The sequence below is a fragment of the Cinclus cinclus genome, chromosome 38, assembly GCF_963662255.1.
Source record: "Cinclus cinclus chromosome 38, bCinCin1.1, whole genome shotgun sequence".
Taxonomy (NCBI): Eukaryota; Metazoa; Chordata; class Aves; order Passeriformes; family Cinclidae; genus Cinclus; species Cinclus cinclus.
This window is the reverse complement of record NC_085083.1, coordinates 230485-250957: the sequence shown is the minus strand read 5'-3', so window position 1 is coordinate 250957 and position 20473 is coordinate 230485. Positions and strand designations below refer to the sequence as shown.

General features: G+C 53.0%; 1 protein-coding gene across 1 annotated transcript; it reads left to right on the top strand.

The window, feature by feature from the left end:
- Positions 1–2375: 2375 nt before the first annotated feature.
- Positions 2376–19523, top strand: MED25 (mediator complex subunit 25). Its single transcript, XM_062512586.1, has 8 exons — positions 2376–2642; positions 6317–6424; positions 14786–14974; positions 15278–15367; positions 16747–16806; positions 17352–17555; positions 18101–18296; positions 19279–19523. The coding sequence occupies exons 1-8, from the start codon at positions 2616–2618 to the stop codon at positions 19386–19388; spliced, it is 984 nt and encodes a 327-aa protein (XP_062368570.1). The 5' UTR covers positions 2376–2615; the 3' UTR covers positions 19389–19523.
- Positions 19524–20473: the final 950 nt, after the last annotated feature.

The following is a 20473-nucleotide window of genomic DNA, read 5'->3' as shown; positions in this document are numbered from 1 at the left end:
TTCTGGAGGATTTTTGGTGATTTTAGAGGGATTTTGGGGGATTTCTGGAGGATTTTTGGTGATTTTAGAGGGATTTTGGGGATTTTAGAGGGATTTGGGCGATTTTTGGGAAGTTTTGGGGGGATTTTGGGGGATTTCTGGAGGATTTTTGGTGATTTTAGAGTGATTTTGGGGAGATTTGGGGGGATTTTGGAGGGATTTGGGCGATTTTTGGGAAGTTTTGGGGGGATTTTGGGGGATTTCTGGAGGATTTTTGGTGATTTTAGAGTGATTTTGGGGGGATTTGGGGGATTTTAGAGGGATTTGGGTGATTTTTAGGAAGTTTTGGGGGGATTTTGGGAGATTTCTGGAGGATTTGGGCGATTTTTGGGAAGTTTTGGGGGGATTTTGGGGGATTTCTGGAGGATTTTTGGTGATTTTAGAGGGATTTTGGGGATTTTAGAGGGATTTGGGCGATTTTTGGGAAGTTTTGGGGGGATTTTGGGGGATTTCTGGAGGATTTGGGCGATTTTTGGGAAGTTTTGGGGGGATTTTGGGGGATTTTGGAGGGATTTGGGCGATTTTTGGGAAGTTTTGGGGGATTTTGGGGGATTTCTGGAGGATTTGGGCGATTTTTGGGAAGTTTTGGGGGGATTTTGGGGGATTTCTGGAGGATTTTTGGTGATTTTAGAGGGATTTTGGGGGATTTTAGAGGGATTTTGGGGATTTCTGGAGGATTTTTGGTGATTTTAGAGGGATTTTGGGGGATTTGGGGGATTTTAGAGGGATTTGGGCGATTTTTGGGAAGTTTTGGGGGGATTTTGGGGGATTTCTGGAGGATTTTTGGTGATTTTAGAGGGATTTTGGGGAGATTTGGGGGGATTTTGGAGGGATTTGGGGGATTTTTGGGAAGTTTTGGGGGGATTTTGGGGGATTTCTGGAGGATTTTTGGTGATTTTAGAGGGATTTTGGGGAGATTTGGGGGATTTTGGAGGGATTTGGGCGATTTTTGGGAAGTTTTGGGGGGATTTTGGGGGATTTCTGGAGGATTTTTGGTGATTTTAGAGGGATTTTGGGGGGATTTGGGGGATTTTAGAGGGATTTGGGCGATTTCGGGGAAGTTTTGGGGGGATTTTGGGGATTTCTGGAGGATTTGGGCGATTTTTGGGAAGTTTTGGGGGGATTTTGGGGGATTTCTGGAGGATTTGGGCGATTTTTGGGAAGTTTTGGGGGGATTTTGGGGGATTTCTGGAGGATTTTTGGTGATTTTAGAGTGATTTTGGGGATTTTAGAGGGATTTGGGGGATTTCTGGAGGATTTTTGGTGATTTTAGAGTGATTTTGGGGATTTTAGAGGGATTTTGGGGGATTTCTGGAGGATTTTTGGTGATTTTAGAGGGATTTTGGGGGGATTTGGGGGATTTTAGAGGGATTTGGGCGATTTTTGGGAAGTTTTGGGGGGATTTTGGGAGATTTCAGGAGGATTTGGGCGATTTTTTGGGAGATTTCAGGAGGATTTGGGCGATTTTTGGGAAGTTTTGGGGGGATTTTGGGGGATTTTAGGAGGATTTTTGGTGATTTTAGAGGGATTTTGGGGGATTTCTGGAGGATTTTTGGTGATTTTAGAGGGATTTTGGGGGGATTTGGGGGATTTTAGAGGGATTTGGGCGATTTTTGGGAAGTTTTGGGGGGATTTTGGGGGGTTTTAGGAGGATTTTTGGTGATTTTAGAGGGATTTTGGGGGATTTCTGGAGGATTTTTGGTGATTTTAGAGGGATTTTGGGGGGATTTGGGGGATTTTAGAGGGATTTGGGCGATTTTTGGGAAGTTTTGGGGGGATTTTGGGGGATTTCTGGAGGATTTTTGGTGATTTTAGAGGGATTTTGGGGGATTTTAGAGGGATTTGGGCGATTTTTGGGAAGTTTTGGGGGGATTTTGGGGGATTTCTGGAGGATTTGGGCGATTTTTGGGAAGTTTTGGGGGGATTTTGGGGGATTTTGGAGGGATTTGGGCGATTTTTGGGAAGTTTTGGGGGGATTTTGGGGGATTTCTGGAGGATTTGGACGATTTTTGGGAAGTTTTGGGGGGATTTTGGGAGATTTCTGGAGGATTTTTGGTGATTTTAGAGGGATTTTGGGGGATTTCTGGAGGATTTGGGCGATTTTTGGGAAGTTTTGGGGGGATTTTGGGGGATTTCTGGAGGATTTTTGGTGATTTTAGAGAGATTTTGGGGGGATTTTGGGGGAATTTCTGGAGGATTTTGGGGGGATTTTAGAGGGATTTGGGCGATTTTCGGGAAGTTTGGGGGAATTTTTCGGGGGATTTCTGGAGGATTTTTGGTGATTTTAGAGGGATTTTGGGGGAGTTTGGGGGGATTTGGGGGAATTTGGGGGGGATTTGAGGAAGATTTTGGGAGATTTGGAGGGAATTTTGAAGGGGTTTTGGGGGAATTTAGAGACATTTTAGAGGGATTTGGGCGATTTTTGGGAAGTTTTGGGGGGATTTTAGTGGGATTTTGGGGAGAATTTGGGTGATTTTGGGGAGAATTTATTGGGGTGATTTTTTGGGGCGATCCCAGCTCAATCCTTTTTTTTTTTTTTTCCCAGAAAAACAGATCAGTGGCCCCAAAAACTGATCATGCAGCTGATCCCACAGCAGCTCCTGGTGAGATTTTGGGGGATTTTTGTGGGATTTTGGGGGATTTTTGTGGGATTTGGGGTGGTTTTTGTGGGATTTGGGGGGGGTTTTGTGGGATTTGGGGTGGTTTTTGTGGGATTTTGGGGGGTTTTTGTGGGATTTTGTGGGGTTTCTGTGGGATTTGGGGTGGTTTTTGTGGGATTTGGGGTGGTTTTTGTGGGATTTGGGGTGGTTTTTGTGGGATTTTGTGGGGGGTTTTTGTGGGATTTGGCGGTGGTTTTTGTGGGATTTTGGGTGGTTTTTGTGGGATTTGGGGGGTTTTTGTGGGATTTGGGTTGGGTTTTGTGGGATTTGGGGTGGTTTTTGTGGGATTTGGGGGGTTTTTGTGGGATTTGGGGTGGTTTTTGTGGGATTTGGGGGGTTTTTGTGGGATTTGGGTTGGGTTTTGTGGGATTTGGGGTGGTTTTTGTGGGATTTGGGGGGGTTTTTGTGGGATTTGGGGGGGGTTTTGTGGGATTTTGTGGGGTTTTTGTGGGATTTGGGGTGGTTTTTGTGGGATTTTGGGGTGGTTTTTGTGGGATTTGGGGGGTTTTTGTGGGATTTTGGGTGGTTTTTGTGGGATTTGGGGGGGTTTTTGTGGGATTTGGGGTGGTTTTTGTGGGATTTGGGGGGGTTTTTGTGGGATTTTGTGGGGTTTTTGTGGGATTTTGGGGTGGTTTTTGTGGGATTTGGGGCGGTTTTTGTGGGATTTGGGTTGGGTTTTGTGGGATTTGGGGTGGTTTTTGTGGGATTTTGTGGGGTTTTTGTGGGATTTTGGGGTGGTTTTTGTGGGATTTGGGGCGGTTTTTGTGGGATTTAGGGGGGTTTTTGTGGGATTTTGTGGGGTTTTTGTGGGATTTTGGGAGGTTTTTGTGGGATTTGGGGGGGTTTTTGTGGGATTTTGGGGGGGTTTTTGTGGGATTTTGGGGGGGTTTTGTGGGATTTGGGGGGGTTTTTGTGGGATTTTGGGGGGGTTTTTGTGGGATTTGGGGGATTTTTGTGGGATTTTGGGGGATTTTTGTGGGATTTTGGGGGATTTTTGTGGGATTTTGGGGGGGTTTTTGTGGGATTTTGGGGGATTTTTGTGGGATTTTGGGGGATTTTTGTGGGATTTTGGGGGGTTTTTGTGGGATTTGGGGGGGTTTTTGTGGGATTTTGGGGTGGTTTTTGTGGGATTTGGGGGTGGTTTTTGTGGGATTTTGGGGGGGTTTTGTGGGATTTGGGGGGGGTTTTTGTGGGATTTGGGGTGGTTTTTGTGGGATTTGGGGGGTTTTTGTGGGATTTGGGGTGGTTTTTGTGGGATTTTGGGGTGGTTTTTGTGGGATTTTGGGGGGTTTTTGTGGGATTTGGGGGGGTTTTTGTGGGATTTTGGGGTGGTTTTTGTGGGATTTGGGGTGGTTTTTGTGGGATTTGGGGGGGTTTTTGTGGGATTTTGGGGGGTTTTTGTGGGATTTTGGGGTGGTTTTTGTGGGATTTGGGGGTGGTTTTTGTGGATTTTGTGGGGTTTTTGTGGGATTTTGGGGGATTTTTGTGGGATTTTGGGGGATTTTTGTGGGATTTTGGGGGGTTTTTGTGGGATTTGGGGGGGTTTTTGTGGGATTTGGGGTGGTTTTTGTGGGATTTGGGGGGGGTTTTGTGGGATTTGGGGTGGTTTTGTGGGGATTTGGGGGGTTTTGGTGGGATTTTGTGGGGTTTTTGTGGGATTTTGGGAGGTTTTTGTGGGATTTGGGGGGGTTTTTGTGGGATTTTGGGAGGTTTTTGTGGGATTTGGGGGGGGGTTTTTGTGGGATTTTGTGGGGGGTTTTTGTGGGATTTTGGGGGGGTTTTGTGGGATTTTGGGGGGGGTTTTGTGGGATTTGGGGGGGTTTTTGTGGGATTTTGGGGGGGTTTTTGTGGGATTTGGGGGATTTTTGTGGGGATTTTGGGGGGTTTTTGTGGGATTTTGGGGGATTTGTGTGGGATTTTGGGGGATTTGTGTGGGATTTTGGGGGGTTTTTGTGGGTTTTGGGGGATTTTGTGGGATTTTGGGGGATTTTTGTGGGATTTTGGGGGGGTTTTTGTGGGATTTGGGGGGGTTTTTGTGGGGATTGGGGGTGGTTTTTGTGGGATTTGGGGTGGTTTTGTGGGATTTGGGGGGGATTTTGTGGATTTTGTGGGGTTTTTGTGGGATTTGGGGTGGTGTTTGTGGGATTTGGGGTGGTTTTTGTGGGATTTGGGGGTGGTTTTTGTGGGATTTTGTGGGGTTTTTGTGGGATTTGGGGTGGTTTTTGTGGGATTTTGGGGGGTTTTTGTGGGGATTTTGGGGGGTTTTTGTGGGATTTTGTGGGGGTTTTTGTGGGATTTTGGGGGGGATTTTGTGGGATTTTGTGGGGTTTTTGTGGGATTTGGGGTGTGTTTGTGGATTTGGGGTGGTTTTTGTGGGATTTGGGGTGGTTTTTGTGGGATTTTGTGGGGGTTTTTGTGGGATTTGGGGTGGTTTTTGTGGGATTTGGGGGGTTTTTGTGGGATTTTGGGGGGTTTTTGTGGGATTTTGTGGGGTTTTTGTGGGATTTGGGGGGGTTTTTGTGGGATTTTGGGGGGTTTTTGTGGGATTTTGGGGGGTTTTTGTATGATTTTGTGGGGTTTTTGTGGGATTTGGGGGGGTTTTTGTGGGATTTTGGGGTGGTTTTTGTGGGATTTGGGGGTGGTTTTTGTGGGATTTGGGGGGGTTTTTGTGGGATTTGGGGGGGGTTTTGTGGGGATTTGGGGTGGTTTTTGTGGGATTTGGGGGGGTTTTTGTGGGATTTGGGGGATTTTTGTGGGATTTGGGGGGGTTTTTGTGGGATTTGGGGTGGTTTTTGTGGGATTTGGGGGGGTTTTTGTGGGATTTTGGGGGATTTTTGTGGGATTTGGGGTGGTTTTTGTGGATTTGGGGGGGGTTGTTGTGGGATTTTGGGGGGGTTTTTGTGGGATTTTGGGGTGGTTTTGTGGGATTGGGGTGGTTTTTGTGGGATTTTGTGGGGTTTTTGTGGGATTTGGGGGGGTTTTGTGGGATTTGGGGGATTTTTGTGGGATTTGGGGGGGGTTTTTGTGGGATTTGGGGGGTTTTTGTGGGATTTGGGGTGGTTTTTGTGGGATTTTGGGGGGGTTTTTGTGGGATTTTGGGGGGGTTTTTGTGGGATTTTGGGGGGTTTTTGTGGGATTTTGTGGGGTTTTTGTGGGATTTGGGGGGGGTTTTGTGGGATTTGGGGGATTTTTGTGGGATTTGGGGTGGTTTTTGTGGGATTTGGGGGGGTTTTGTGGGATTTGGGGGGTTTTTGTGGGATTTGGGGGATTTTTGTGGGATTTGGGGGTGGTTTTTGTGGGATGTGGGGGGGTTTTTGTGGGATTGGGGGTGGTGTGGGATTTGGGGGGTTTTTGTGGCATTTTGGGGTGGTTTTGTGAGATTTTGGGGTGGTTTTGTGGGATTTTGTGGGGTTTTGTGGGATTTGGAATGGGTTTTATGGCATTTTGAGGGTGTTTTGTTGGATTTGGTGTGGGGGTTTTTTGGGATTTGGGGGTGTTTTGTGGGATTTGTGGAATCTGGGGTGGTTTTTTTTTTGTTGTTGTTTTGTGGGATTCAGGCTGAGTTGTTTTTATGGGATTTGGGGGTGTCCTGAACCTCTTTTTGTCCCCCACCCCAGACCACCCTGGGGCCCCTTTTCCGGAATTCCCGAATGGTTCAGTTCCACTTCACCAACAAGGACCTGGAGTCGCTCAAGGGGCTCTACAGGATCATGGGCAACGGCTTCGTAAGCACCCCAAAAACCCAGGGACCCCAAAAACCACCCTGGGGATCCCAAAAACCACCCTGGGGATCCCAAAAACCCAGGGACCCCAAAAACCACCCTGGGGATCCCCAAAACCACCCTGGGGATCCCAAAAAACCACCCCGGGGATCCCAAAAACCCAGGGACCACAAAAACCATCCTGGGGATCCCAAAAACCCAGGGACCCCAAAAACCACCCTGGGGATCCCAAAAACCACCCTGGGGATCCCAAAAACCACCCTGGGGATCCCAAAAACCCAGGGACCCCAAAAACCACCCTGGGGATCCCAAAAACCACCCTGGGGATCCCAAAAACCACCCTGGGGATCCCAAAAACCATCCTGGGGAACCCCAAAAACCATCCTGGGGAACCCCAAAAACCACCCTGGGGATCCCAAAACCATCCTGGGGATCCCAAAAAACCACCCTGGGGATCCCAAAAACCCAGGGACCCCAAAAACCACCCTGGGGATCCCAAAAACCACCCTGGGGATCCCAAAACCACCCTGGGAATCCCAAAACCACCCTGGGGATCCCAAAAACCACCCTGGGGATCCCAAAAACCACCCTGGGGAACCCCAAAAACCACCCTGGGGATCCCAAAAACCCAGGGACCCCAAAAACCACCCTGGGGATCCCCAAAACCACCCTGGGGATCCCAAAACCACCCTGGGGATCCCAAAAACCCAGGGACCCCAAAAACCACCCTGGGGATCCCAAAAACCACCCTGGGGATCCCAAAAACCCAGGGACCCCAAAAACCACCCTGGGGATCCCAAAACCACCCTGGGGATCCCAAAAACCATCCTGGGGATCCCAAAAAACCACCCCGGGGATCCCAAAAACCCAGGGACCACAAAAACCATCCTGGGGATCCCAAAAACCCAGGGACCCCAAAAACCATCCTGGGGATCCCAAAACCACCCTGGGGATCCCAAAAACCACCCTGGGGATCCCAAAATCAACCCGGGGATCCCAAAACCATCCTGGGGATCCCAAAACCACCCTGGGGATCCCAAAACCATCCTGGGGATCCCAAAAACCATCCTGGGGATCCCAAAAACCCAGGGACCCCAAAAACCACCCTGGGGACCCCAAAAACCACCCTGGGGATCCCAAAACCACCCTGGGGATCCCAAAACCATCCTGGAGATCCCAAAAACCACCCTGGGGATCCCAAAACCACCCTGGGGATCCCAAAACCATCCTGGGGATCCCAAAAACCACCCTGGGGATCCCAAAAACCACCCTGGGGATCCCAAAATCAACCCGGGGATCCCAAAACCATCCTGGGGATCCCAAAAACCACCCTGGGGACTCCAAAAACCACCCTGGGGATCCCAAAAACCACCCGGGGGATCCCAAAAACCCAGGGACCCCAAAAACCACCCTGGGGATCCCAAAATCAACCCAGGGATCCCAAAACCATCCTGGGGATCCCAAAAACCACCCGGGGGATCCCAAAAACCCAGGGACTCCAAAAACCACCCTGGGGATCCCAAAAAACCACCCTGGGGATCCCAAAAACCACCCTGGGGATCCCAAAAACCCAGGGATCCCAAAACCATCCTGGGGAACCCCAAAAACCACCCTGGGGATCCCAAAAACCACCCTGGGGATCCCAAAACCACCCTGGGGATCCCAAAAACCACCCTGGGGATCCCAAAACCACCCTGGGGATCCCAAAATCAACCCGGGGATCCCAAAACCATCCTGGGGATCCCAAAAACCACCCTGGGGATCCCAAAAACCATCCTGGGGATCCCAAAAAACCACCCTGGGGATCCCAAAAACCCAGGGACCCCAAAAACCACCCTGGGGATCCCAAAAACCATCCTGGGGATCCCAAAAACCACCCTGGGGATCCCAAAAACCCAGGGACCCCAAAAACCACCCTGGGGATCCCAAAAAACCACCCTGGGGATCCCAAAAACCCAGAGACCCCAAAAACCATCCTGGGGATCCCAAAAAACCACCCTGGGGATCCCAAAAACCCAGAGGCCCCAAAAACCACCCGGGGGATCCCAAAAACCACCCTGGGGACCCCAAAAACCACCCTGGGGATCCCAAAAACCACCCTGGGGATCCCAAAACCACCCTGGGGATCCCAAAACCATCCTGGGGATCCCAAAAAACCACCCTGGGGATCCCAAAAACCCAGGGACCCCAAAAACCACCCTGGGGATCCCAAAACCATCCTGGGGATCCCAAAAACCACCCTGGGGATCCCAAAAACCACCCGGGGGATCCCAAAAACCCAGGGACCCCAAAAACCACCCTGGGGATCCCAAAAACCACCCTGGGGATCCCAAAAACCACCCTGGGGATCCCAAAACCACCCTGGGGATCCCAAAATCAACCCAGGGATCCCAGAACCATCCTGGGGATCCCAAAAACCACCCTGGGGATCCCAAAAACCACCCTGGGGATCACAAAAACCATTCTGGGGAACCCAAAAACCACCCCGGGGATCCCAAAACCACCCTGGAGATCCCAAAAACCCAGGGACCCCAAAAACCACCCTGGGGATCCCAAAAACCACCCTGGGGAACCCAAAACCATCCTGGGGAACCCAAAAACCCAGGGACCCCAAAAACCACCCTGGGGACCCCAAAAACCACCCTGGGGATCCCAAAAACCATCCTGGGGATCCCAAAAACCCAGGGACCCCAAAAACCATCCTGGGGATCCCAAAAACCACCCTAGGGATCCCAAAACCACCCTGGGGATCCCAAAAACCCAGGGACCCCAAAAACCACCCTGGGGATCCCAAAAACCACCCTGGGGATCCCAAAAACCACCCTGGGGATCCCAAAAACCCAGGGACCCCAAAAACCACCCTGGGGATCCCAAAACCACCCTGGGGATCCCAAAAAACCACCCTGGAGATCCCAAAAACCCAGGGACCCCAAAAACCACCCTGGGGATCCCAAAAACCACCCTGGGGATCCCAAAAAACCACCCTGGGGATCCCAAAAACCCAGAGACCCCAAAAACCATCCTGGGGAACCCCAAAAACCACCCTGGGGATCCCAAAAAACCACCCTGGGGATCCCAAAAACCCAGAGGCCCCAAAAACCACCCGGGGGATCCCAAAAACCACCCTGGGGACCCCAAAAACCACCCTGGGGATCCCAAAAACCACCCTGGGGATCCCAAAACCACCCTGGGGATCCCAAAAACCACCCTGGGGATCCCAAAACCACCCTGGGGATCCCAAAATCAACCCGGGGATCCCAAAACCATCCTGGGGATCCCAAAAACCACCCTGGGGATCCCAAAAACCATCCTGGGGATCCCAAAAAACCACCCTGGGGATCCCAAAAACCCAGGGACCCCAAAAACCACCCTGGGGATCCCAAAAACCACCCTGGGGATCCCAAAATCAACCCGGGGATCCCAAAACCATCCTGGGGATCCCAAAAACCACCCTGGGGATCCCAAAAACCACCCGGGGGATCCCAAAAACCCAGGGACCCCAAAAACCACCCTGGGGATCCCAAAAACCACCCTGGGGATCCCAAAAACCACCCTGGGGATCCCAAAACCACCCTGGGGATCCCAAAATCAACCCAGGGATCCCAGAACCATCCTGGGGATCCCAAAAACCACCCTGGGGATCCCAAAAACCACCCTGGGGATCCCAAAAACCATTCTGGGGAACCCAAAAACCACCCCGGGGATCCCAAAACCACCCTGGAGATCCCAAAAACCCAGGGACCCCAAAAACCACCCTGGGGATCCCAAAAACCACCCTGGGGAACCCAAAACCATCCTGGGGAACCCAAAAACCCAGGGACCCCAAAAACCACCCTGGGGACCCCAAAAACCACCCTGGGGATCCCAAAAACCATCCTGGGGATCCCAAAAACCCAGGGACCCCAAAAACCATCCTGGGGATCCCAAAAACCACCCTAGGGATCCCAAAACCACCCTGGGGATCCCAAAAACCCAGGGACCCCAAAAACCACCCTGGGGATCCCAAAAACCCAGGGACCCCAAAAACCACCCTGGGGATCCCAAAAACCACCCTGGGGATCCCAAAAACCACCCTGGGGATCCCAAAAACCCAGGGACCCCACAAACCACCCTGGGGATCCCAAAAACCACCCTGGGGATCCCAAAAACCCAGGGACCCCACAAACCACCCTGGGGATCCCAAAAACCATCCTGGGGATCCCAAAAACCCAGGGACCCCAAAAACCATCCTGGGGATCCCAAAAACCACCCTGGGGATCCCAAAAACCCAGGGACCCCAAAAACCATCCTGGGGATCCCAAAAACCCAGGGACCCCAAAAACCATCCTGGGGATCCCAAAAACCACCCTGGGGATCCCAAAAACCCAGGGACCCCAAAAACCACCCTGGGGATCCCAAAAACCACCCTGGGGATCCCAAAAACCACCCTGGGGATCCCAAAAACCATCCTGGGGATCCCAAAATCAACCCGGGGGATCCCAAAAACCACCCTGGGGATCCCAAAAACCACCCTGGGGATCCCAAAAACCATCCTGGGGATCCCAAAATCAACCCGGGGGATCCCAAAAACCACCCTGGGGATCCCAAAAACCACCCTGGGGATCCCAAAAACCACCCTGGGGATCCCAAAACCATCCTGGGGATCCCAAAAACCACCCTGGGGATCCCAAAAACCATCCTGGGGATCCCAAAAATCACCCTGGGGATCCCAAAATCAACCCGGGGGATCCCAAAATCTCCCAGAACATCTCCAGGGCCCCCACACGTGTCCTTGGTTTTAAATCCTTGCGTTCACAAATCCCCAATTCCCTGCCCTGTTGCTGTGATGTTCCTGTAACATTCCTTGCCTCGTTCTCATCCCTTTCCCATCCCATTCCCTGCCTCATTTCCATTCCCATTCCCCATTCCAATTCCCCATTCCCATGACATTCCCACATCATTCCCATTCCCGTTCCCATTCCCATTCCCGTTCCCATTCCCATTCCCATTCCCCGTTCCCATTCCCGTTCCCATTCCCATTCCCTGCCCCATTCCCATTCCCATGACGTTCCCACCTCATTCCTGTTCCCATTCCCGTTCCCTGCCCCATTCCCATTCCCATTCCCATGGCGTTCCCACCTCATTCCCGTTCCCATTCCCGTTCCCATTCCCATTCCCGTTCCCATTCCCGTTCCCATTCCCGTTCCCATTCCCGTTCCCATTCCCATTCCCGTTCCCATGGCGTTCCCACCTCTTTCCCGTTCCCATCCCCATTCCCATTCCCATTCCCATTCCCATGGCGTTCCCACCTCATTCCCGTTCCCATTCCCGTTCCCATTCCCATTCCCGTTCCCATTCCCATTCCCATGGCGTTCCCACCTCTTTCCCGTTCCCATTCCCGTTCCCATTCCCCGTTCCCATTCCCGTTCCCATTCCCATTCCCGTTCCCATTCCCGTTCCCATTCCCGTTCCCATTCCCGTTCCCATTCCCATTCCCGTTCCCATTCCCGTTCCCATTCCCCGTTCCCATTCCCGTTCCCATTCCCATTCCCGTTCCCATTCCCGTTCCCATTCCCGTTCCCATTCCCGTTCCCATTCCCGTTCCCATTCCCATTCCCTGCCCCATTCCCATTCCCATGGCGTTCCCACCTCATTCCCGTTCCCATTCCCGTTCCCATTCCCGTTCCCATTCCCGTTCCCATGGCGTTCCCACCTCTTTCCCGTTCCCATCCCCATTCCCATTCCCATTCCCATTCCCATGGCGTTCCCACCTCATTCCCGTTCCCATTCCCGTTCCCATTCCCATTCCCGTTCCCATTCCCATTCCCATGGCGTTCCCACCTCTTTCCCGTTCCCATTCCCGTTCCCATTCCCCGTTCCCATTCCCGTTCCCATTCCCATTCCCGTTCCCATTCCCGTTCCCATTCCCGTTCCCATTCCCGTTCCCATTCCCATTCCCGTTCCCATTCCCGTTCCCATTCCCATTCCCGTTCCCATTCCCGTTCCCATTCCCGTTCCCATTCCCGTTCCCATTCCCGTTCCCATTCCCGTTCCCATTCCCGTTCCCATTCCCCGTTCCCATTCCCGTTCCCATTCCCCGTTCCCATTCCCATTCCCGTTCCCATTCCCGTTCCCATTCCCCGTTCCCATTCCCGTTCCCGTTCCCGTTCCCATTCCCGTTCCCATTCCCGTTCCCATTCCCGTTCCCATTCCCGTTCCCATTCCCATTCCCATGGCGTTCCCACCTCATTCCCGTTCCCATTCCCGTTCCCATTCCCGTTCCCGTTCCCCGTTCCCATTCCCGTTCCCGTTCCCGTTCCCATTCCCGTTCCCATTCCCGTTCCCATGACGTTCCCACCTCATTCCCGTTCCCATTCCCGTTCCCGTTCCCATTCCCGTTCCCGTTCCCATTCCCGTTCCCGTTCCCGTTCCCATTCCCGTTCCCGTTCCCGTTCCCGTTCCCGTTCCCGTTCCCGTTCCCGTTCCCATTCCCGTTCCCATTCCCGTTCCCATTCCCCGTTCCCATTCCCGTTCCCATTCCCGTTCCCATTCCCCGTTCCCATTCCCGTTCCCGTTCCCGTTCCCATTCCCGTTCCCATTCCCGTTCCCATTCCCGTTCCCATTCCCGTTCCCGTTCCCGTTCCCATTCCCGTTCCCATTCCCGTTCCCGTTCCCGTTCCCATTCCCGTTCCCATTCCCATTCCCGTTCCCATTCCCGTTCCCATTCCCGTTCCCATTCCCCGTTCCCATTCCCGTTCCCATTCCCATTCCCGTTCCCATTCCCGTTCCCATTCCCGTTCCCATTCCCGTTCCCATTCCCGTTCCCATTCCCATTCCCTGCCCCATTCCCATTCCCATGGCGTTCCCACCTCATTCCCGTTCCCATTCCCGTTCCCATTCCCGTTCCCATTCCCGTTCCCATGGCGTTCCCACCTCTTTCCCGTTCCCATCCCCATTCCCATTCCCATTCCCATTCCCATGGCGTTCCCACCTCATTCCCGTTCCCATTCCCGTTCCCATTCCCATTCCCGTTCCCATTCCCATTCCCATGGCGTTCCCACCTCTTTCCCGTTCCCATTCCCGTTCCCATTCCCCGTTCCCATTCCCGTTCCCATTCCCATTCCCGTTCCCATTCCCGTTCCCATTCCCGTTCCCATTCCCGTTCCCATTCCCATTCCCGTTCCCATTCCCGTTCCCATTCCCATTCCCGTTCCCATTCCCGTTCCCATTCCCGTTCCCATTCCCGTTCCCATTCCCGTTCCCATTCCCGTTCCCATTCCCCGTTCCCATTCCCGTTCCCATTCCCCGTTCCCATTCCCATTCCCGTTCCCATTCCCGTTCCCATTCCCCGTTCCCATTCCCGTTCCCGTTCCCGTTCCCATTCCCGTTCCCATTCCCGTTCCCATTCCCGTTCCCATTCCCGTTCCCATTCCCATTCCCATGGCGTTCCCACCTCATTCCCGTTCCCATTCCCGTTCCCATTCCCGTTCCCGTTCCCCGTTCCCATTCCCGTTCCCGTTCCCGTTCCCATTCCCGTTCCCATTCCCGTTCCCATGACGTTCCCACCTCATTCCCGTTCCCATTCCCGTTCCCGTTCCCATTCCCGTTCCCGTTCCCATTCCCGTTCCCGTTCCCGTTCCCATTCCCGTTCCCGTTCCCGTTCCCGTTCCCATTCCCGTTCCCGTTCCCGTTCCCATTCCCGTTCCCATTCCCGTTCCCATTCCCCGTTCCCATTCCCGTTCCCATTCCCGTTCCCATTCCCCGTTCCCATTCCCGTTCCCGTTCCCGTTCCCATTCCCGTTCCCATTCCCGTTCCCATTCCCGTTCCCATTCCCGTTCCCGTTCCCGTTCCCATTCCCGTTCCCATTCCCGTTCCCATTCCCGTTCCCATTCCCGTTCCCGTTCCCGTTCCCATTCCCCGTTCCCATTCCCGTTCCCATTCCCATTCCCGTTCCCATTCCCGTTCCCATTCCCGTTCCCATTCCCGTTCCCATTCCCGTTCCCATTCCCCGTTCCCATTCCCATTCCCGTTCCCATTCCCGTTCCCATTCCCGTTCCCTCTCCCGTTCCCAATTCCCGTTCCCGTTCCCATTCCCCGTTCCCATTCCCGTTCCCATTCCCCGTTCCCATTCCCATTCCCATTCCCGTTCCCATTCCCGTTCCCATTCCCGTTCCCATTCCCGTTCCCATTCCCATTCCCATGACGTTCCCACCTCATTCCCATTCCCATTCCCATGACGTTCCCACCTCATTCCCGTTCCCATTCCCGTTCCCATTCCCGTTCCCATTCCCCGTTCCCGTTCCCGTTCCCATTCCCATTCCCATTCCCGTTCCCATTCCCGTTCCCATTCCCGTTCCCATTCCCGTTCCCATTCCCGTTCCCAGGCCGGCTGCGTGCACTTCCCGCACACGTCCCCGTGCGAGGTGCGGGTGCTGATGCTCCTCTACTCGTCCAAGAAGAAAATCTTCATGGGGCTCATCCCCAACGACCAGAGCGGCTTCGTCAACGGCATCCGCCAGGTCATCACCAACCACAAGCAGGTGCAGCAGCACAAGATGGACCAGCAGCGCGGGGTGAGACCCCAAAATCCGCCCCAAAACCACCCCTGGAAATCCCACGCGCCTCGCAGGCCTTCTCGGGGCCGTGGTTTCTGCCTCGATGATTTATGGAAAGGGTTTTTGGGGTTGTTTTGTTCTTGATGTCCCCGCCGCCATTTTGTGGGGTCTTTCTTTCTCCTCTGTCTCTGTTTTTTTGGGGATCGTTCCTGCTCCCCATTCTTTTTAGGGTTGTTTTTTTTTTTTTTTTTGGGGGGGGGGGGGGTTGTGTGGGGTCTTTGCTGCCCACCCCAAGCCCCCCCAATTTTCCTTTCTCCACAGCTGGGGGGTTCAGCCCCTGTTCCTGGGGCTCCCCAGTTCCTGCCCAAGCAGCCGGGGACGCTCCCCGTGACCTCAGGGGTGCAGCCGCAGGTAAAGGGGGATTTGGGGTTTGTGGGGATTTGGGGTTTGTGGGGATTTGAGGTTTGTGGGATTTGGGGTGGGTTTTGTGGGATTTGGGGTTTGTGGGGATTTGGGGTTTGTGGGGATTTGAGGTTTGTGGGATTTGGGGTGGGTTTTGTGGGATTTGGGGTTTGTGGGGATTTGGGGTTTGTGGGGATTTGGGGTTTGTGGGGATTTGGGTTTTGTGGGGATTTGAGGTATGTGGGATTTGGGGTTTGTGGGGATTTGGGGTTTGTGGGGATTTGGGGTTAGTGGGATTTGGGGTGGGTTTTGTGGGATTTGAGGTTTGTGGGGATTTGGGGTTTGTGGGGATTTGAGGTTTGTGGGATTTGGGGTTTGTGGGGATGTGGGGTTTGTGGGATTTGGGGTGGGTTTTGTGGGATTTGGGGTTTGTGGGGATTTGGGTTTTGTGGGATTTGGGGTTTGTGGGGATTTGGGGTTTGTGGGGATTTGGGTTTTGTGGGGATTTGAGGTATGTGGGATTTGGGGTTTGTGGGGATTTGGGTTTTGTGGGGATTTGAGGTATGTGGGATTTGGGGTTTGTGGGGATTTGGGGTTTGTGGGGATTTGGGGTGGGTTTTGTGGGATTTGAGGTGTGTGGGGATTTGAGGTATGTGGGATTTGGGGTTTGTGGGGATTTGGGGTGGGTTTTGTGGGATTTGAGGTTTGTGGGGATTTGAGGTTTGTGGGGTTTGGGGTTTGTGGGGATTTGGGGTTTGTGGGATTTGGGGTGGGTTTTGTGGGATTTGGGGTTTGTGGGGATTTGAGGTTTGTGGGGTTTGGGGTTTGTGGAATTTGGGGTTGTTTTCATGGGAAAAAACCTGAATGGGTTTTTTCACGTTTCCCACCTTTTTGTCACCCTCATGTTTCCCACCTTCTTTCCCCTCTTGTTTTCAGCCCTTTCTCCTGCCATTCTCACATTTCCAGCTCTTTTCTCTCCCCTCACATTTCCCACTTTTTCCCCCTCAAATTTCCACAGTTTTCCCCTCACGTTTTCCCACCCTTTTTCTCCCCTCACGTTTCCCGCCCTTTTTGTCCCCTCACGTTTCCCTCCATTTTGTCCCCTCACGTTTTCCCACCCTTTTTCTCCCCTCACGTTTCCCGCCCTTTTTGTCCCCTCACGTTTCCCTCCATTTTCTCCCCTCACGTTTCCCGCCTTTTTCTCCCCTCACGTTTTCCCCATTTTCCCCTCACATTTCCTACCCTTTTTCCCCTCACATTTCCCTCTTTCCCCCCCTCTCATTTCCACCTGAGGCGTTTTCTGTAGGATTTCAGCTGGTACTGTGGGATTTGGGTTGGATTTGGGGATGCTTTATCCTCAGATTTCCCCCTCTGTGTCCCTCACACAGGTGAGCCCAGGCCTGGCGCAGGTTGGGATCATGGAGGAGCAGCAGCGACAGCAGAGCCTGGTCTGGTGCATTTTGGGGCATTTTAGGGCATTTTGAGGGATTTTGGGGGGTGTTTGGGTCCTTAGGGGGCTCCTGGATGTGTTGGAGGGGTTTTGGGGAGATTTGGGGGTGTTGGGTGGTGTTTTGGGGGGACCCTGGTTGGATTTGGGGAATCCTGGATGATTTGGGGTGATCTTGGATGGGTTTGAGGGGATTTTTGGGTGTCTGATCCTTGAGGGATCCCACATGGATTCTGGAATTTTTTGGACATCTTTGGGGGTGAATCCTTGAACATTTTGAGGGGTTCCTTTTGTTCTGTGGGGTTTTGGAGAGATCTGGGGGGACCCTGGTTGGTTTTGGGACTCCTGGATGATTTGGGGTGATCTTGGATGGGTTTGAGGGGGATTTTTTTGGGTGTCTGGTTTTTGAGGGGAACCCATGAGGATTTTGGGATTTTTTTGGACATGTTTGAGGGAGGTTCCTAAACCATGTTGAGGGGTTCCTTTTTCTCTGTGGGATTTTGGGGTCTCCCCCAACACCCCCTTTTCCTTTCTCCCCCTCCCCAGTTACAACTCCGGGCTCAGCAGCAACAACCGCAGCCCCCCCAGGCCCCCCCAGCTGCCCCCGCACCCCCCCCAGCCCCCCAAAATCCGGGACCCCCCCAGGCCGGACCCCCCCAACCCACCCAGGCTGGGGGGGGGGCTTTGCTGCGCCCCCAAAATCCGGGAGCCAACCCCCAACTTCGGAGCCTCCTGCTCAGCCAGCAGCCGGTGAGTGACCCCCCAAAAAAATCCACCCCAATAACGGGGACCCCCCCAAAATGGGGATTGACAAAAATCAGGGGGACCCCCCCCGCCCCCGGTCGTAATTTATTTTTTCGGGGGAAGGGGGGTTGGGTGTGCCCTGAGGGATTTGGGGAGGGGGGCTCTAAAAATTGGGGGGGGGGGGGGCACTGGGTGAATTTTAGGGGGATTCCTGGAGGAATTTGGGGCTGGAATTTTTTTTGGGGGTGGGGGGGGGGGGGGTGGGTTAAAACATGGGTGAATTTTAGGGGGATTCCTGTAAGAATGTGGGGCTGGAATTTTGTTTGAGGGGGGCGTTTTTTGGGGGTTGGGACAGTTTTTGGGGGAATTGATGTAGGAATTTAGGGCTGGATTTTTTTTTTTTTTTTATTTTTTGGATGGGAGGGAATTTTAGGGGGATTCCTGTAGGAATTTGAGGGGGTGAACCTGTAAAAATTGTAGTGGTGTTTTTGGGGGGGGGGTGTCTGGGGTTCATTTTTTGGGGTGCACCCCTGACCCTCCCTGTCCCACAGCCCCAAGGTGGGGTCCCCCCCCCGGCGCAGCCCCTGCACCACCTGCAGCCCCCCCCGGGGCCCCCCCAGACTCAGCCCCTGTTGCCCCCTCCCCACCAAACCCTGGGGGGAGGGGGGGGGCAGCTCCCCCTCCTGCATCCCCCCCCAGGTCAACCCTGGCCGGGGCAGCTGGGGGGGCCCCGAGCCCCAATTCCAGGTGAGTGAAACCCAACCCCCCCCCCCCCCCCCCACAAAAAAAAAAAAAAAAAACCACACCCCAAAAAAAAAGTGCTCTGGGAACCCCCAAAAATCCCCTTTTGGGAACCCACAGGAAAAAAAAAAAAAAAAAAAAAAAAAAAAAAAAAAAGGAAAAAATATTACATTCCTGGGAACCCCAAAAACAGAGCGTGGAACCCCCAAAATCCCCCACCCCAGGAATCCGAAACCAATCTTGGAACCCCAAAAAAACATCCTTGGGCACTCCAAAACTCGAGCCTGGAACCCCAAAATCCCACCTCAGCAATCCCCAAACCAGGATTGGAACCCCAAAAAAATCAGCTCTGGGAGATAGCCCCAAACTCCCTCTGATCCCCCCCAAAACACCCCTGGGACCCCCCCAAAACACCCCTGGGACCCCCCCAAAACATCCCTGAGATCCCCAAAACACCCCTGGGACCCCCCCAAAACACCCCTGGGACCCCCCAGAACATCCCTGGGACCCCCCAAAACACCCCTGAGATCCCCCAAAACACCCCTGGGACCCCCCTAAAACACCCCTGGGACCCCCCCAAAACACCCCTGGGACCCCCCCAAAACACCCCTGGGACCCCCCCAAAACACCCCTGGGACCCCCCCAAAACATCCCTGAGATCCCCAAAACACCCCTGGGAACCCCCAAAACACCCCTGGGACCCCCCCAAAACACCCCTGGGACCCCCCCAAACACCCCTGGGACCCCCCCAAAACATCCCTGAGATCCCCAAAACACCCCTGGCATCCCCCAAAACACCCCTGGGACCCCCCCAAAACACCCCTGGGACCCCCCAAAACACCCCTGGGACCCCTAAAATATTCTTAGGACCCCCCCCCTAAAACACCCATGGGACCTCAAAACCACCTTTAGGACACCCCAAAACCCCTGTGAGACCCCCCCGGGGTGGTTTTGGGGTCCCCCTGACCCCCCTGTGCCCCCTCCCCAGGGCAGATGCTGCTGCCCCCCGGCCCAAGGGGCCCCGTCCCCCCGGGGGGGCTCCAGCCCGTGCAGACCCCCAGCGTGATGGAGGAGGACATCCTGATGGACCTCATCTGAGGGGAGACCCCAAAATCTGGGACTGGGAACCCCAAAAATCACCCCAAGAGCCCAAAATACCCTTCAAAAATCTCCAAAATAACCCCAAAACCACCAAGGGACCCCCAAAATCAGGGGTCTGCAGACCCCCGGGGTGATGGAGGGAGAGGCCTGGATTAACCTTATGAGAGAGGGGTCCCCAAAATTTGGGGAGACCCCCCCCGCCCCCCCAGAACCCCCAAAATACCCAACCCCAGAACCCCAAAATATCCACCCCCCAAAAAACAGATTTCCCCCAAAACTCTTCAAAATACAAAGGCACTCCCCCCAAATGAAGCATTTGTGGCCCCCTGAGTGATGGAGGAGTAAAAAGTCCCCAAAATTTGGGGAGATCCCTCTTGGGACCCCAAAAACATCCCAAATTTTGGCCCACTCCCTTTTTTTTTTTTTTTTTTGGGTCACTATGCTGAATAAAAACCAGGAATTTTGCACTTGATCCATGGCCAAAAAGCTGGGAATTTGGGGGTCCGGGAGGAGATTTGGGATATATGGGATGGGGGAATTTGGGATTTGAGGTGCGATCCAGGAGGATTTTTGGGATTGAGGGGGGAATTTGGGATGAGGGTGGGAGGGATTTGGGGGGATATTTGGGATAATGGAGATGAATAAATTCCTTCATTGGAATTCTGGTGTTCATCACCCCTGTCTTCATCAACATAAAATAATCGGAGAATGTGAAAAATTTTTTTATTATCTTTTTACCATTCTCTGAGTTAGTTACACTGAGAAAATTTTTTACATCACCACGTTACGACCCAAGAAAATATATTTATCGCACTGCTTTTTCTAAGTTTTGTTCATAGCAAAACTATATTCACACAGCAAAGTTTTCCAACGTTACACACATAGAATTCATTTTAATATTTGCAAAAAGCAAATAATATAATATGTACTTACAACACACGGCATCCTTTCAGTTCTGGGATTTTTTCCTGACTCCAAACCCTTCTCCTCGCGGTGTTCCCAGCTTGTCCGACCTCGTTTGGGAACCACGGGGAATGAAAAAAATCGGGATGGGAGAGGGAAAAGCTATGTACCAGTTATAT